We start from the raw sequence: 18,636 nt of genomic DNA on the forward strand, positions 1-18,636 counted from the left end.
CGACCGGCCGGGATTCACAGGTTTCGTTCGGGGAGGGACTGGGGTCCACCCAGGGACCCACCGAACGACTGTGAAAAGGTGGCGATTAGAGAGAGCTCAGACGGCCGCGTGCGGCTCACCCCGTATTTGGGTGTGAAAGGACACTGATCCACCAGAGTCAATCACTGGTGCCTGGTCCTTCTGACAGCTTGTGACTGAGTTTCTGACTGTCTGATGAGTCGCCGCCGCGACTTACGTTCATATAGCACACGCCTGGCCACTCAGCCTCGCCCGGAGCTTTTCTATCAGTATGGCGGCGTCCGACCGACCGACCGAGCGGCTAAATTCATATGGCAGCCGAGCGGCTAATTTCATATGGCAGCCGCCCTGTCATGGTGGAAAGCTGCGCGGCGCGCGCGATCCATACCGGACCCGGCTGATGAGGCGAGAGGGCGAGAGAGAGAGAGAGAGAGAGAGAGAGAGAGAGAGAGAGAGAGAGAGAGAGAGAGAGAGCCGGCTCGTCATCTCCTGAAGAGGCGATAGTGGGCGCAAGACGCGACGCCAGTGACTGGTGAGCCGAGGTGACTGGCACCGGGAGGTGACGCTGAGTGCTTGGGATAGAACGAAGGCTGCACAAACATTTGACACAGCGTTCGGGGGCGGTCGAGAAGGCAGCTTTTAGTGTGTTCTCAGTATCAGCATTTTTGTTTTGTAGCGTTTTGATAGCTCTGCTGCTGGAAGGAGACCGGGATTTAGTGTCGTATATTGCTCGCTTGAATGTTACTTATGATATCGAATGTTGTATAAGAAAACATTCTCATTCGTTGATAAATGTTCCCCGCCATGTATGAATGCAGCGCGCTCAGTTACGCCGAATCAAATTACTGCTGCTTATACCACGAGATAATATTTCTCAAAACTCCCTGCATACCTACGTTCCGGCTTATGCAGATTGGTGCGCTTTGCTGCGGCTGTCGGCCCGTCTGTGACCATTTGTGTCAGCCTCCGCCTCTGCACGGTCGGCTTTGATCGCCGACTGCAGAGTCCCGCCGGTGCGTGGCTCAATGTGACAGCTACACAGACAGACAGACAGACAGACAGACAGACAGACAGACAGACAGTCGTCGGCCGTCGGCCGCTGCAGCGCTGTCTCCTCTGATCACCGCACAGGCGACGGACGTCTGTTACTGCGACCCACCGACCGAAATTAGCTCTGTAACGACCGGCATTTAAAGGCCAATAAGCAGTGTGTGTTCGTTTACCAGATTATCCGCCGGTCCAACAAGTAAAAAGAAAATGTCTTCTGAGCGCCGGAATGCTAATTGAACGGCGCGTATATCATTTGTGGACAATTGTGTAGCGGGCAGGTTACGCTGGGTGGAAAATACACCTGACAGCGCCGTCCTTGTGTGAGGCCGGTAGTGAGCCAATAACAAACCCATTGGAATGTGAGTACGCTTCTGCGAACGACCGCTTGCAATTGACAAAACGAGCACGTGAATGACCTCTGTGTAATGACCAGCGCTGCGGGGAGACGGGTGCAGGCCGACAGCCGGCGGCGCGGCACTGCCAAACTACCGTTTCCGTTGGTCGTCCTTGGGCCAGACACGTCACTGCTACCGTGTGAACTCATGTCCCCGGGCTGTCGGTGGAGGTAACGACCTCTGACCGCTCCCCGGGGGATCTCTGCGCTCCCCAGTGCACTCCTGACGCACCCTGGCTCTGCCAACAGGAGGTCAGAGCCTTATGAGACACTCTCTCCCCTCTCTGTTTCTCTTTCTCTCTCTCTCTCTCTCTCTCTCTCTCTCTCTCTCTCTCTCTCTCTCTCTCTCTCTCTCTCTCTCTCTCTCTCTCTCTCTCTCTCTCTCTCTCTCTCTCTCTCTCTCTCTCCTCTCTCTCTCTCCTCTCTCCCTCCTCTCTCCTCTCTCTCTCTCTCTCTCTCTCTCTCTCTCTCTCTCTCTCTCTCTCTCTCGCCCCCTTTTATTTCCTCTGCCCCAATCACTCACTTGCTGCCCACTTGTCCCTTTTCTCTCTTCCACTTCTGTATCGCCATAGCACTCCCCGCAAACCGCCACAATTTGGTCCTCTCTCAGACCTGTGTCACATTTGAATGTCAGCCATTAACTCTCGTTTCTTCTCTATCCACAGACGCAGCACTACATCTTCACGGTGCAGGCCCAGGACCGCGGCCGGCCCAGTCTCTCCTCCACCGTCACCGTCTACATCAACGTCCTGGACCTGAACGACAATGAGCCGCTGTTCGACCCGCAGTCGTACCACGACCGGGTCAGCGAGGCCGTCCCGCCCGGCACACCGGTCCTTCACGTCAGTGCCACTGACCAGGACTCGGGCAAACGCGGTCAGCTGCGTTACAGTATCGCCGGAGGGGATCCAGCGGGTCAATTCCGTATCTCGTCGAATGGTACCATCTTTACGGCGCTGCCGTTGGATCGTGAGGAGCGTGCTTCGTATCAGCTGCTGGTTCTGGCGGAGGATATGGCTGAGCCGAAGGAGAAGAGGCTGTCGTCATCGGCGCAGGTGAGTTTTCGTGGTGCTGTGAGCTGTCGAGTTGATGTGTGTCTGTGAGGCTGGTATTAGGTATGTGATGACAGTCTGTGTGCGGTCTGTGTGTGTGGTCAGTGATCGGGATGATGTCTGCGGTGCCTAATGACGGTCTATATTTAGCTCTGTGTGTGATGTGTGGTCGGTTGGTCAATGTGAGGTATGCGGTGACTGGTGATGTTCTGTGTTGAGCTCTGTGTGTGTGGTCGGTGTGATGTCTGCGGTCTGTGGCGACACTCTGTGTTGACGAGTCGAGGTTTATGGGCAATCGGTGGGAACGCGGCGAGACATGACGTCATGCGGTCACGTGAGACCGTCCAGGTGTGTTGCCGTCGTCACGTCCACGCGGCCACCGGTTGCCGATGATCAATGCCATGCATACGAGTAACTGTTCCATCCCATCAGCATGATGCATCGCATGCATAACAGTCAACAACGAACGTCGGCCGTGTATGGCGGCAGACACGTGTCAGGAGCTTCTCAGAAGCTGCACGTGTCGCTCCGCCTGCACGTGGGAACTGCGGAGCTGGGAACATCGGCGGCGGTCGGCCTCCCGACGCCCCCTGTCACCATGCCATGACGGTAGACTGTTGCTGTGCGTTCCGTCTCGGATTGTCTCCCGTTGCCGGGTCGCCGGGTCGTCCTGCTGACCTGTTGTCGGTCCCATTCCCGCGGTCGCGACACGTGAGCGGCACAGGTGACACGCTCAGTGCTCGCCCACGGCTCGCTCGCGGCTCGCTCCGGTGTCACGCTGGTCGGAGTGGGTCACTTGGTATGCACGGCGGCGAGGAGCGGGGACTCTCTCGCGCCGCCGGCCGCGCGCTGGTCGTTAGTGACGGGACAGCGGCGATGCCGCGGCGCCGAGACCCCGTCTGGTGTCAGTCGTCCGGCGCATTTGATGCAGACAGATACTGGTGAGCGGCCCATTCGGATGGTCGGTTTATCGGGCCCCTCGCCTGCCGACCAACTGGTTTCAGCTCGTAAACTGGCTAAAATTTCACAGAGTCGTAACATGAAACGCATGCATAAGTTTTCTGAGAAGTGTAGCACGAACTTATACGCGCCTTACCATATTTGTATTACGGTATGGGCCGTAGAAACGGCATGTGGTTAAGTTAACATCTAGGCACTGGCCCTTTTCTATCGTTTATGGGGCACCTGTCGTTCCGCTTGTAGCCATCCTCTGTCTAGCTTCCCCTCGTTCGTCCTGATAACACTCATCAGAACATCGACATGTGAAGTTCAGCCGTCTAATGATAACCGGTGCCCATTATCTCTGTCGGCCGCTGTCGGCCGGTCCATGGTTACAACCCGTCCCAGGCGCCGCTCTGAGTCGGCAGTAAAAGTGTCCTCTCTCGACGCGGCGCGGCACCGGCCCCGCGCCCCTCGTTACCGCTCCACTGACGGCCGTTAAAGTCCGGTGCTGTCGTAGGCCGGAGGCAGTTACAGCCTCCTCGGAGTCGTCTTCAGGGTCTCGCAGAGTAGTCTCACGGCCTCTGATAGACAGGCGGTCGAAAGAGTGCTTGGAGGAAAAGAGGCGGGGTGGAAAGAGTTTGCGTTCAGCAGTTCAGGTCACGGCGGCACTTGAAGTAAGGCCTGCCGTCCCACCGGTTACTGTTTCCGATATCGTCCGTCCGATTCGTCTGCAGGTCCTGTTGGTAGGCACTCGCAAGCTCATGGCACGCTGCTGAGCGGCCGATGACCCCCGTCTGGATATAGAGGACTGGGCGGGGTATCTGACAGATATCTCCCCCTGTCGATCGGTGGCCCCTCAGACACCACACCAGCCTGGGGGCCGCGCCTCCCATCGCTCGCCACCCGTATTCTCGACTCGAACCTCGCTCCGACGCCAGGCCAGCCGCCGATAGCGATTTATGGCAGCTCTATCTCGGCCGGCCGACCGGACCTCCTCCGCGTGCTCGATGGCATCGCCCCTATGACAGCCGCTGCTATTATTAGCGCATGATAGAGGAGAGCGTCGCCCTCTGGTCGATGGTGCGGCCGCGCCCACTGACTCGCTCTGTCTCTGAGACTGCGCAGCCAGCGCGCTCATTTTCGCGAGATAACGGTGGCACCGTGACCGGACTGATTTGGTCGAGAGCCGTGACGCCGCGGCGCGACACGGAGCCATTTCAATGGTGACAGAGTGCCGCGTCCCAGACGGTATATCCGGGCGAGACGGGAGATGTAGTGATGCTGGAGGCACGCCAGCTCACGCGATCGTTTCGCTGTGGTAATTTTTGTGTGGCTGTGTGGATGTGATTCGCCGTGACGCTGTTGCTGACCGTTAGGATGGAGTAACGTCCTGTGATGCTGTCCGTTGACCGTTACGATTTGGTAACGCCCTGTGACGCTGTCCGTTACGATACGCTGTCCACTGACCGCTGTCCGCTACGCTTTGTGACGCTGGGAGACACGGTGACGCCGAATGACGCTGCGTGATGCCGTGTGACGTGATGTGACGCTGTGTGACGCTGTCGACAGGTCTCGATCGTGGTTGAAGACGTGAACGACGTGGAACCGCAGTTCGTCTCCCCGAACGAGACCTCAGTCGCCGAGAACGTCCCCATCAACACCGTCGTCATGGCCGTCAAGGCACTCGATACTGACGAGGGCCGCAATAGCTACGTGGAGTACGCACTGGCGGACCCGTCAGCCGGTCCGTTCACTCTGGGAGAGATCGACGGCCTGCTGCGCGTGGCCGGCCCGCTGGACCGCGAGGTGCGGGCCAACTACACCCTTCTGGTGACGGCTCGGGACCGCGGTCAGCCGCCCAACACGGCCCAGATGAGACTACTGCTGCGAGTCGATGATGAGAACGACAACGCGCCCATCTTTGCGCCGGACCAGTACAGCGCTAGTGTGCCGGAGAACACGACTATTGGTACCGAGGTGACGAGGTGCTCCGCTACTGATGCGGACGCTGGTCTGAACGGCCGCGTACGCTACAGCATCATCGAGGGCGACCCGAACCACGACTTCGCCATCGGTCAGGATACCGGCATCGTGCGAGTCGCCAAGGAGCTCAACTTCGAGCGCAAGAGCATGTACTTCCTGACGATCCAGGCGGACGACTCTGCGGGTACCGGTGTGCGTTATGACACTGCTACGGCCACCGTCAGTGTCACAGACATCAATGACAATGCTCCGGTGTTCCGTGACGCGCCTTACTTGGTATTCATCATGGAAAACGTCGAGGAACTGCCTGCGCCACTGACGACGGTCGTCGCTCACGACGCTGACGAAGCGCCCTACAACGCCATCACGTACAGCATCAAGGAGGGCAACCGGGCCATCTTCCAGATCGACCCGAGGAGTGGCGAGCTGAGTGTTCACGCGGCGCTCGATCGCGAGGCGCGGGCAGAGTACCGACTCGTCGTGGCCGCTACGGATAGTGGTGAGTACCCAACGGCCCTGAGCGCCGCTGCTATTTCGGGCTAATGTCGCATTAGTAACGTCTGCATGACGATTGGGTTTGGACATGGCTCGATATTGCATGCATTTAGCGATGGTCCTGTTTGATTATATCGGAAATTCCTTCGTACCATTCATAGCTCATAAGTACCGTGTTTAGAGCCTGTTTACACGTCTTCGTCAAGTGCTATACGTCGCCGGTTGGTTCTGCCTGCCCCGGCCTCCGTGACACCTATTTGTTCCGGACCGCCCCGTTCCCATCGACCTGGTCACAGTAGCCAGTGACCGCCCCGACCCGCTCCAGACAGAGTACAACACGGCACGGCAGTCCCAACTTCGGGCCGGGACGGCACGACATGCTATGGTATGGCTCACGCACTGTCTCTACCAACTGCATCGCTAAGGACTTTTCCAAACGTCCAGCCGTCGCATCTGTCACCCGCAAAAAAAGACTGCGTCGCCGTAGCTGTCTACTCACTTGGCCATGTCACCAACAGGCCGCCGACATGACATGTTTGACGCATGGTGGCGCTGGGCCGCAGCCTTGCATCGGCCGTGCACCGCACGCCAGCCACCGCCTATGGCAAAAACAGGCATTGTCGCGCCGAAGTAATGGCCGGCTACACGTGTCACCCGACAAATTGTCGATAACATGGCCCGGCGGCTCGGAGCCCGGTTGTTGAAAGCGGCGTATGTTGCCCGTGTGCCTTACACAGACATGAACAGAATACCGGTCGTGTCTGGGTGGCCGGTCGGCTGCGGCCGACGCCAGAGCAGCGCTCGGTATGTCTGACTGACAGAGTGGTCCCTGGCGTGTCAGACTACCGGCTACGCTTTGCCGAGGCATAGCCTATTCGCCGTGTGACCGTCAGTAGCGTGTGGTAGCCACCGGCGGGTCAGGTCGCCGGCTCACAGTGTGTTAGCCGTGTGACTGTCGGTAGCGTGTAGCGCCCGACGCAGGTCAGGTCACCGTCGGAATGCCGTTCCGGTCGGTGACAGCCACTCCGCCCCGCCCCAGGCGCCTAGGCCGGCTCTCGCGCTGAGCGTTCTGCCCATAACTGGCCACCGAGCGGAGCCGCGTGTTTTTGCACCGTTTATGCAGGACATCTGAATACATATCAACAACAGCACTAAAAAGCGCCGGCTGTCGCTGTAACCGCAAAAAGCGGTGCCTGGGCCGGCTGGCAGCCGGGCCGGGTCGGTTGGCCGGCCGCGCTGAGTCTGGTCGGCCGCCGCCCGCCGCGAGACTCAAGGCTGTCTGGTACTGAGACTGGCGGCCCGCGGCTCCCTGCGCTAGCCGCCGGCTGGTGCAGGAGAGACGATTCAGCCTGCTCTACCAATGCCAGAGTAGTGCGCTGAGATGACCTGGATCGTCTCAGCTGTAAGAGGGAAGCTAGAGAACTGTGCATCATGGCCCAGCCGCGTTCCTTGATATGGTGATGGGGCACAGAGACGCCCAATCTTCTTATCGACCAAGACGGCTCGGATGGATTAGGCGGCATGCCTCTGCCAGTCTCAGGGTGACGCCTCCGAGCCGGGCTGGAATCTGGTCGAGTCATAGCGCCAGCTCCGGCAGCTTAAACTCGAGTCCGCACTGTGCTCGCTGATGGGATCGGTCAAAACTTGAGGGAGTTGAATAGACTTCGGATATCAGACTTCGTTCCTGAGTCTGGACGGACTGGACTCAGCCTGACCCCAAGCGTCGAACCAACGACTTTGGAGGGGGGGGGGGAAGACTCCTCGGACAAGAACTTACACTGGGGACAGGAACGGAATCCGGCGTCCGGCGTCCGAACCCCAGGGGCCAGGTGACTGAGCGCTGCGATCGACAGGCTTGTTAGTGCGCCGGCTCACAATGGAGTCGGCATTTCCGTTCAATTAATCGACAGTGCGACGGCATTGTTTTTCCCTCAGACGGCGGGCCATTGTTCTCTCAGCTCTCCTCTCCTCTGTCGCTCCCGGCTCTGCCCCTCTCTCCCGTGTATGGTCCGGGGGCCGGACTGTCGGCCGGGCCCTGTCCGAATCCTGGAACGGCGAGCTCTCGGACCTGACCGCCCCCCCCCCTCACGGAGCCGGCAGTGCTCGCGTGTCTGCGGTCTCTGCGGAATGCTTTCAGTCGGATTATCAGACAATGCTGAAAGTCGCGGAAGTTTTCAGAAAATCGCATGCTTTGGATTTGTTTCTTTGCATAAGCTCTTTTGTTACATAGTGGTAAACTGGTAATAGCCTCGGAAGGTTCCTGTCAGATCGTGTGGTATGTTGATGTGCCTTAGGCTGGAGCTACCCACCCGACTGACCAGTCGTGGTCTGTCCAATCACTCATACCACTCCTCTATCCCTCGCTATGACCGATTATTAGGAGCGGCTAACGTCAGCGGGCGTCGGAACTCAACAATCAACGTCATCAGTGACCGCTAATGCTCCGGCTCTACCCCTCCCCACGAGTGGACCTGGGGAGGTTAGCCGGGTCCGCTGACAGGACATGCAATGTCTGCCGATTGCGCAGTCCGTCGCGGCGCCGGGCGTCGGATCCGTTAGCTCGGCCGCATCCCAGCGCCGGCCACACCCGCGGACTTTTGATTAGGTCACCGTGCCGAAGACACATCGGTGTTTAGCGCACTCCTGATGCATTTGAGTGTCTCAAATTATTCCTTACTTACCACAAATAATTGCCACTACGCTAGGTTAATTGGAAAATGACCAGTTGTAGCGCATAAATAATGTCATCACCGTTACATCCATTTATGCTGACGTTGTGTTTAGGGCCTTGCTACTAGCGTTCAGCTTAATCAAAACGGTGCTGATGGACATTGACGGTTTGAGCAGTGCAGTCTGTTCAGTTCCTCATTTGTCGCTGCTTGTTAGCATATTTCCCACCAAAGGGCGGAAAAGGGGGCTCGTCAGACACGAAGCTTTCAACGTATTTTACACTTTTAATTTACGAATTGCACTGTAAGCTGATGCCAGCCAGTTTGGGAGTTTTCCCGTAGAGTTCACGAAGTTCGGACGGTGCCGGCACGCAGTAGGAGCAACTGCATACTCACGGGTGCTGCTGCATTGCGGTTTTCAGTTACCGTCACTGCAAGCCTGCCAGCCTGCGAAGCACCCTGGTGGCTAGGCTGATATGTCGCAGTGCAGTCCCTGGCTACCCTTCTGTACCATATTGTAGTATCTGGTTAGTTTCTTATGTTGCGACGCAGTCTCTGGCTAGCTTCTTATGCAGCGATGCAGTCTCTGGATAGCCCCCTATGCCGCAGTGCAGTCTCCAGTTACCCTATGTCACAGCGCAGTCTCGGGATAGCCCCCTATGTCACAGTGCAGTCTCCGGTTACCCTGTCACAGCGCAGTCTCTGGATAGCCCCCTATGTCACAGCGCAGTCCCTGGTTAGCCCCCTGTGCCGCAGTGCAGTCTCCAGCGGCCCTGCTGTATCATGTCGCAGTCTCACCCTCTGCCAGCCCCGTCCGGCAGCGGTTGGTGTGATGGCGAGCGCTCGTGCCTCGTTAGTCAGCCTTTCACCGTTTCCGGCGGCGGCCCGGGCCTGCACAGGCGAGGTCAGCTCTGGTCGCCGCTGCTGGCTCCTTTGTACGGGCGCGGTAGCGTCTCAGCGGGGTATTGTTACCCGCCGGGCCGCGGTCACGCCGCTCAAGAGGGGCTGTCGCAGTAATGTCGGCGGATTGCCGGCACATTCTCAGGCGTGTAATCAGCAGTACGGATGTGTCACTGCTCGGACACGGCGGTCGTTGCGAGGTCAAGGGGCGCAGTGTTGAGCCGTGCCGCTGTCTGCAGCGCCGCGCTGAGTGGGTATGACACACGGCCGGCAGGCGCTGGGCGGACAGACGACGACGGGTGGCGGCGACAAACCGGTCACACATTCCAGCGGCCGCCGCCCACCGGCCGCCGCTCGACACCGGGCCCCCGTCCGTCGGTCTGTGCCCCGTCTGGTGTGGCACTAGACCGCCGGGGCTCGTCCCTGCACCCCTGCTCAGTCTGCCGCTCCACCGGCCGGCCGCAGCGCCGCCGAACGCCGACGGTCGCCGCATAATTGCCTTGATTGCAAGGCGCTGCAGCCTTGAACCAGACACCATGCCGAGAAGCATATTTATTGCGGCTATTCGGTGCGCCCGGCCGGCCGGGGGAGGCGCGGGGGGCATCCGATGAGCCGCGGAAATGCCGCCCCTGCACGGCACGCGGTGTGACCCGCGGGAGCGTCGGGGGCGGTGGTCGCTACCGCGGTCCACAGGCAGCCCGCTACAGACCGTACAATGGGCCGCCGGTTACCACGCGGCGTGCCCGCCGTCCGGCGGCGTGCCGTCCTCAGAATCCGCCGTGCTCATGGACTTACCGTGGCGACGGAATTGAAAGTGTTTCCGGCGTGTGTGTCGTCCGATCTAAACGACGATAGGTGACCGACCTGCCTGTCCTGTGCCGGGGATTGTATGCAAGCCGATCACACGATAACACTGACCCAACGCGGCTTATTTTTGCTGGCATCTGCCGGAGCTGTCGGTGGACGGCCAGCGACCTGTCGGTGCCGTCGGCCGGTCCAGGTCGTGACCGGGCCGGTCGACCGGCGCGGCAGCGAGCCGGGCGCGCCGCACCGCGCAGTATGCAGATGGGCTGCCGGCCAGTGGTTTATGGAGGAAGGGAGGAGCGCGGCAACCGCCGCCAGCGGCGCGCTGCACTCGGGAACGGCCGGCCGGCCGAGCGAGCGAGCCGAGACGGTCGGCCGGCCGGCCAGCAGACGCCGCCACTCCTGCAGTCAGCGGCCGTCGCTCGATACCGGGAACCCAGACGGCTTCTGTGAAACGATGTATTACGGAGGAATCCGAGCGACCCGCTGCCGCCGCCAATCAATGAGTCCGAAGAAATGAAACCGACAGCGGTGCAGAGAAGCTTCTGTAGCTATTGGACACCCTGAGCACCTCGCTATGACCTCATCAGTAGTTCGGACCAGCCAGAGGAGCGGGACGGACCAGCCAGACGAGCGCCCGTCCCGCCCGGACCAGCCCGGACTAACCGGACCAGTTCAGGTCGTGCACCATGACCGGCCTCTGCCGACCGACCATCCGCGTGGGAGCGGCCGCACGTTAATTGGACCGCAGAGCCGGCGGACGGCGCGGATCAGCGCCATTTGCCGAGGAGCTGCGTGCACGCGCAGCGCCCGGGGCGCCGGCGGCGGGCGCGGCCGTCGTGTGCAGACCATCGGCTCTAATGAATACCATTAGCGGGCCGAGGCCAGGCCCGAATCGAGAATCAATTAGATCTGCGGCCGGCCGACTAGTGAGCGGCGGCGCGGCGGCGGGCTGTGGGCGGTCGAGGGCGGCGCGCGGCGTGTTGTTGCGTCCAGCGGCTCGTGTTCGGCCGGCTGCGCGGCGGGGTACCCGGGCCGCCATGTTTGCTCGCTAGAGCTGCGCCCGGCCGCGCCACCCGCCCGACCAAGGGACAACGACCGGCGCGGCTGGCCGCCGCCGCCGCCTCCCTGGGCCTCCCGCGGTCAACTCCCGCTCAAGTGGTGGTCATCGTTGCTGGCCGACGGACCGCTGCCTCTCGGAGAAGCTACTCAAGCAGAGAAAACGCCATCCTGGCTATGACACACCCGAGCTTGTGTGTTGAGCGCCGACTGGCTCGGAGACGGCGCTCGACGCGACTCGGAGACTCTCCTACCGATAGAAGGTCACGGTGACCGCGCCGACCGGCCGACCGCGGCCACCGCGCCTGTATTTGGGCAGCCCGCTACCACCGATATCGCATGGACCGATCGCGGGACTGCGGCCAGGCTGCAGTCTCGGCGGTCAGCAGAGACGTCGGTACATAGGAGAGCCGACCGTGCCGCGCCATTGTGCAGCGTATTAGAGAAATCGCCAGCAAGATAGCGCCGTAAAACTGCTTGAGAGAATGGCGAGAGCGCCGCCAGGTGTCCAGGTGCACTGTGAGAGGCGGTTGAGCAATGACACCATTGTCCCTGACGTGCTTAGTTCGCACCGATGGGGCGCGATAGCGATTTGGAGTGACTGGTCCGGGCCAGTGCGTGCCTAGTCAACCGTGGAGTTGGCACCAAAGTGAGAGTGACAGACAGTTTGAAAGGTTATTTAACACGTCTTCCTGTCAGACTTGTTTCCTGCACATTTCAATATACAATGCTGTTGGAATTCGGCCCTTACATGTTAAGCCCCGCATACCGCATTCTTCAACACACAGCGACTGGCTGACGCGAGTCCACCACATCCCATATCAGCGACCCGGAGCGGGCGACTTCAGAACCAGTCCCGGCCCGGAGCGCCGGCCTCGGGCGGGTTCACCGCCCGGCCCGTGCACAGCTCGGCTCTCGGCGCGTGGTATTTCGCAGCTGACATGGGATGACGTATGGAAGGGCCGACCTCTAGGGCGGCTAGTGAGAACCGCCAGCGGCCGGTCGGCCGGCCACCAGAGGTCTCCAGCGGCCGGCCGTCTCCCCCCCCCCCCACACTCTGACCCGCCGCCGCCACCCGGAGCCGCCTCCACCGGGCGCGCGCCGGCGGCGCCGCTTCCTCGAAATCGGCATCAGCAGCGGCGCGATTAGACGTTATTAATCCGCGCCGGGCCGGCGGCGCTGGCGGGGCTCCTCACGTGCGCCTGTGCGCGAGCGGCCGGATCGCCAAGATGGCGCCGACTGCGGGCGGTGCGCCGGAGATGCGGCGGCAGCAAGCACAGCCAATTAGCATACATGTGTGAGCTGGAGAACAATGGTCGGCGGCCGGCGGACGCGCGTGCCGCCGCTGCTGCTCAGACTCCTCGTACCCCGCTCCTCGGCTGGCAGCGGCGTTGCTGTCGGGCTGACGGACGGGGACAGACGGCGGAGAAAAACGGTCCCTCTGCCGACCGACAGCGCTCAGATACAATACTAATGAGTTAATTTGTGAGCCGGATGGCGGCGGAACGACGCAGTCACTGCCGAGGAACGCCACGTCAGGATGTGTGTGCTGTAGCTGCTTCTTTGTTGTTGGAGGCTTCAAATCAGCAGCGACCGAACGGATGGACGGGCGAGCGGACCGACGAACGGACGAACAGCTTACGGATGTACATACGGACTTCGAACAGAAGGATGGGCAGGAGCCAGGAGGGGCTCAGACTGTAGGGCGTACGAACAAACAAACGGGCGGACTAGCCAACAGACGGACGGACGGCAGGGCGAGCCGTATCGTGATGAGCAGTCCCGCAGAGCCGGCGCGGCGCGGCCGATCGGTATGACCGCCCCGCCGCGCCGGATCCCTTCGATTGCATTCCTGTGGACCGTGATCGACCCAGGGCCACATTCCGATGGGATCAAGGGTCACAGTCGCCCGGAGCCAAACGTCAAGTGCGTTCTCCACCCGGCTTTAACCCTGCCCCGAGACTCTGAGCCATCTCCCACACGTCCGACCCAACACCGAGGAATTCACGCGTCGTGTCTCACCGCTCACAGAGCAGACAACACGAGGCTAGTTTGCATTTGTGACATTCGGCGACAGGTCGCAGCGGCGAGACCGGGGCGTCTGCGGACTGAATTGATGACCGGCATATGCACATAATCACCATAATGTGGTGTGGGTCGGGTCGGTCCGGCGCCGGCTGGTGACGAACGGGACTCACGGCTCAGTCGTGCCCGGAATGTGACCGAGACGCAGCTGGTGTGTTTACTGGCAATCTGACGGAGAAATTCAGCGAGAGTCTCCCATGCCGCACTGACCGAAACTAGAACCAATAGGTAATAACTTTGATTTCTCGATATCATCAGCGAATATGGAGCGAAGTGGTTAGGAGATCCCTCAATCAGTGCTCGTTAAAGCTATAGAGACGTCTCACCCCGCTTTTGAATTATCCCTTAATGGTATCTCCTGCAGGCGCGGATCCAGGGGGGGCGACGGGGGCGGCCGCCCCCCCCCCCCGCCATCCGAAAAAGGCGCCCATATCCCGCGGCAGAGAGGGCGCCCCGAGCAGAAGAGCGGCGACACAGCAAAGGTTCAGCAGAAATAGGGCGCCTCCAGCAGAAGTTGGGCTCACCAAGCAGGAGAGTGACGCCCAATTGCCTATTCCCAGCATATGAGAGTCGCCCCAGCAGCAGATGGGCGCCCCCAGCAGACGAGGGCGTCTCGTTACAAGAATATAAAATACGTTCTGTTCAAGAGGGGCGCCCCTGGCAGCGGAAGGGCACCCTTAGCAGGAGACGTGTCCCCCTGAAGAGGAGCGACGCCCCAGCAAAAGGAGAGAGGCGCACCCATTCCGAGAAGAGGGGCGCCCTGACAGTAGCTGGGCGCCCCAGCAAAAAAGGAGTCCCATACTAAGAAAATGGGTGCCACTGGCAAAAGAGGGGCGCCCCAGCAGAAGAGAGGGGTCTCCAGCAGGAGACGGGCGCCCCAAGCAGAACAGGGGCGCCCCAGCAGAAGAGAGGCGCCACAGCAAAAGTTGATCAGAGATGGGGAGCCTCCAGCAGAGGTTGGGCCCGCCAAGCAGGATAGGGGCGCCCCATTGACAATATCCGGCAGAAGACAGACGCCCCAGCAGCAGATGGGCGCCCCCGGTAGAAGAGGGGCGCCCCATTACAAAAAGAAAATGAGTATATTCTACCGAGAGGGGCGCCCCTGACGACAGCGGAAGGGCAACCCCAGCAGAGGGGCGGTGCCCACTGCCCCAGTAAAAGGAGAGGTGTGCCCCGTTCCGAGCAACAGAGGGTCGCCTCGCCCCAGAAAAAAAAAACAGGAGCCCCGCAGTGGCTCCCCGCAGTGGAAGGGCGCCCCCACAAGAGTGGCGTCTCCAGCAAAAGAGAAGTGCCCCCTGCAAGAGACGGGCATCCCACCAAAAGTTGGGCAGAAGTGGAGCGCCTCCAGCAGAATTTGGGGTCGCCCAACAGGAGAGGGCTTCCTATTCACAGTAGAAAAAAGACTCCTCAGCAGCAAAGGGGCGCCCTAACAGAAAAGGTGCACTCGTAGTAGAAGTGGGACGCATCAGGAAGAAGAGGGGCACTTCTAGCAGAAGATGGGCGTCCCAGATAAGTGGGCCGCCTACAGCAAATTGGTCGTTCTTAGAAGGAAGAAATGAGGCGACTTAAGCAAAGCGGGTCTCTCCATAATGGATTAGGCGATCCAAGCAGAGGTTGGGCGCCCCCGGGAAGTGAGGCATACCAGCATAAGTGAGACGCTTCCAGAAAAAGGAGGGGGCATCACCGGGAGAAGAAGGACTGCACCAGTAAATGGAGGCCACCTTTTTGCTAATATCTTTTGCTAGTGTAGCGGTGCCCATCTACGACTTTTAACCCGTGCCGTGCTGGTGGTCTGAGTTTTCCGTGTCCTGCTAGGGAGGGGGGGGGCACACTCCCTCGTCTAACTCGGCTCCTGGGCCGCGTAGTGACACGCGATAAGCGGCATTCGAAAGATCGTCAAAAACAGGACGAAAACAAAACGGTCATTTTTTAAGTCAGGTCGAATGTCAGGTCACCAGAGGTAATCAAAGGTAAAATGTTGCCTGTTTCAACATTTTTCCGTTTTCGAAGCAGCGGCACATAACTCGGAAACCAATAGAGCTATAGCGCCGCAGAAAAGCGCATTCCGGCATTCGATAGCCCTTTTAAAGGTGTTTCTGCAAGCTGCGCTCAGATTTGACCTCAGGTCAACGGTTTAGCCTTCAGAGGGCAAAAGACTCTAAAAATAGCCTTTTTACGAACAATGTTTTCCCCGCAATAACTTTTGACTCAAGAGAGTCTCGACATTACGTTTGCCAGCATTGCGTTTCTGTCGTCGAGACACGTCGAACAAACTAAAGGTTGACCTTATGAAAGGTAATTTTGAGAATTTGACCTCAGGTCAAGGTCATGACCTGACCGGGAAAGGTCATGCTGCATAGCAGTCGATGCGTATCGTCGAGCTGAACACAGCTGAGGTGTTTTTATCGCTCTAGCTTGAATCTATCAAGTTATTTAAAAAAAAAAACTGCTGCGGACCTTTCATGACATGGGATGACCTCTGGGACATAATGAGTGGTCACACTAGGTGCAATGTTCTTATTCAGTGTGTTAATTTTATATGTATCCCAATGCTTGATATTGTCTAGAATGGCGCTCGTCCAAAAGAGATGCCTTTCAGCTTTCTCCCAAAGACTTAATTATACCTACCTACCTAATGGAGACGTCGCACAACTGACCTGACCTTAGGTCACAGATATCGAAATTCCGAGATATACATTTCATGAATAGTGTTGCTTTCATCAATCGCTGAAAGGTTCAAAGCAATCGTTCAGTCGGTATAGCAATGGTAAGCATTTGAACTTTTTCTTAGGCTAGGTCACTTGGCATAACCTGGTGACCTGACCTTCCATCACCCGCGTCAGACATTTTTACATGTGCAAAAAAGATGCATGATAAGGTACGCTGAAAATGGCAGCGCTGCGCGCAGCCGTTTTTCAGATATTTGCGAAAAAACTGAGCAGGAGCGCGATAACGCCCCCTAGCACGGCGCGGGCTTTTAGCTCCCGATTTTGACGGTTTGGCGCCCCCTTTGTATGGAGCGCCCCCGGATTGCCAGGTCGCCCCTATTTCGACTTGCCGCCCCCCCCCCCCCTCCCGAAAATTCCTGGATCCGCCCCTGATCTCCTGTCGTCTATTATGTCGCCGTCTCCTGTTGTCTATGTCGTCTCCTGTCGTTACCGATAAACTCCCTGGCGTGGTCGATTTGTCACCGCTCTCGGTCGCTCAGCGAGGCTCACCGGTCGCTACCCGACCCTTTCTCGGCATCCCGGGCGACTCCGCGACTCCATCTGATGAGCTCGACATTGACATGGCCAGACGATGACGGCAGGACGCTAGGCTGTCACTCCCAAACGGATCATGTTGATCCATCCGCCTCGCCTGATGTCCGGGCAACTGATCCTCCCCAGCTAAACGTTCTGCATCCGCTTAGCTATATCCGTTACCGCAAGTCATGATCTGTCTGTCCGTCTGTCCATTCAGCTGCATATCACATCGTGTGCTGTCAGTAACCACCGCCCAAACATGTGTACCCACCCTATTCGCTGTATCTCCGTTTACCTCCTGCACTGCTCACTCTCCCCTTTCTCGCTAGATGTCTCTGAGTGCACGTTCCACGGCCCATTTGCCCGACAGTCTTACCTCGTCCCGGCTGAAACTAACTTTTCGCTTCTGTCCTTTGCAGGTAACCCACGTCTTACTGGTACCGGCATCGTGCACGTGCTCGTGCAGGACCAGAACGACCACGCGCCGGTGTTCGACGCTCTCGACTATGTCGTCACCGTCGACGAGTCGATCCCGGCCGAGAGTGACGTCATCAAAGTGACGGCCAGCGATGAGGATGACGGCGTCAACGCTCTTCTGAGGTGAGTGTCGCGTAGAGAGGGGGACGTGTGACGCAGGTAAAGTAATAATACAGCTTGGTCTGTCTGTGTTTGATGTTAGTGGCATGCGTCCGCGACCCGTGTTGCCGACGTTTTTGGCTAGCTCAGACTGCCGTGACCCTCCCAGCTGAGCGGGTACCGGTCTGCCGGTCTCCCGGAACAGGGCAGTGCGTCCACTGAGTCACCGGCGCCCGGCCGCTCGCGATTGCATATCGAACAGCTCCTTTTGAGAGCAGAGACTGTTGGCGGGTGTGAGACCGTTTTACATAATAAATTCAACAAGCCATAACGCCCAAATCCGGCCATTCCGCATTCTGATTTAGGGGCGTGAGTTTAATCCTCGGAGCTCGCATTTTTAATTTGGATTGCGGATAATATCGGTGATTTATTTAAGGTGACGCGTCCGCATGTCTGTCGCCACTGGTTACCGAATTTGGCGATGAAACTGTCGTCACTAAGCCGAGGCGCGCTGGTATGCCATTCATTGGTCGATGACATTAGAATTCATCCATATAATCCATGTGTGTTCTGACCCGTCTCGCACCACCATGGCTGTCCCTCGTTCGTTAAACCCGCTCTGCTTCCCTCTATGTTGTTCCCAACCCCCTTGATTTACCCCGCCCGACCCTTCGTTTATTTTCTTGTTCTCCTCGTTTCTGATAAATTTCGCACCCCTCTCACATTTGCGTTCCCTCCAGGAGCCCAGTAGGTATCCCTTGCAGCTTGTCTCCAACGTCTCCCTTCACACCTTACGCCCTGTCGACAGGTACTCCCTGGTGGGCGACCCATCTCTGCCGTTCACCGTCGACCCCGTGTCGGGCCGTGTGCGCACGCGCTCGCCGCTCGACCGGGAACGCCAGCAGGCCTACACACTCACCGTGCTGGTGTCAGACAGCAGTCTGACCCAGCCGCGCTCAGCAGCCACCAACGTCACCGTCCTGCTGCGGGACGTGAACGACTCACCGCCGCAGTTTTCCGCCTCAGAGTACACCGTGCGCGTGCCGGACGGAGCGCCCGCAGGTCAGTGACCGACAGACGCACTCAGGTGGATGGGAATTGGTCGGACCGGGGGCAGGGAGCAGCTAGGTTGATTGGTTTCCATCCCAGAAACGGAGGAGAGACGTGGAGCTATCGGGATCTCCTGATCGACAAGATAGGCGCTCGGGGGAAAATGTGATCCTGTAAATCAATGTCATGGGAGTTGTATCAGGACGACTGACGTTGGGCTTGAGACTGAGGGTTGGGTGCATTCCGATCGGGTTACGTTAAGATCGGAGACAGAGATGTAAGCTGTCGGGGCTGAAGGGTACGGCTGCGACTAT

General features: G+C 58.9%; 1 protein-coding gene across 1 annotated transcript in view; it reads left to right on the forward strand.

Moving 5' to 3' along the window:
• The window catches only part of LOC122389790 (cadherin-related tumor suppressor-like), a 62,548-nt gene that overhangs the window by 35,160 nt on the left and 8,752 nt on the right, over positions 1 to 18,636 (forward strand). The window contains exons 4-7 of the mRNA XM_043382188.1: positions 2,128 to 2,517; positions 5,026 to 5,938; positions 17,116 to 17,296; positions 18,081 to 18,334. Of these exons, the coding sequence (XP_043238123.1) occupies positions 2,128 to 2,517; positions 5,026 to 5,938; positions 17,116 to 17,296; positions 18,081 to 18,334 (1,738 nt within the window). The remainder of the gene's footprint in view (positions 1 to 2,127; positions 2,518 to 5,025; positions 5,939 to 17,115; positions 17,297 to 18,080; positions 18,335 to 18,636) is intronic.

Source organism: Amphibalanus amphitrite, unplaced genomic scaffold (assembly GCF_019059575.1).
Source record: "Amphibalanus amphitrite isolate SeventyFive unplaced genomic scaffold, NRLGWU_Aamphi_draft 000371F_arrow, whole genome shotgun sequence".
NCBI classification, from domain to species: Eukaryota; Metazoa; Arthropoda; class Thecostraca; order Balanomorpha; family Balanidae; genus Amphibalanus; species Amphibalanus amphitrite.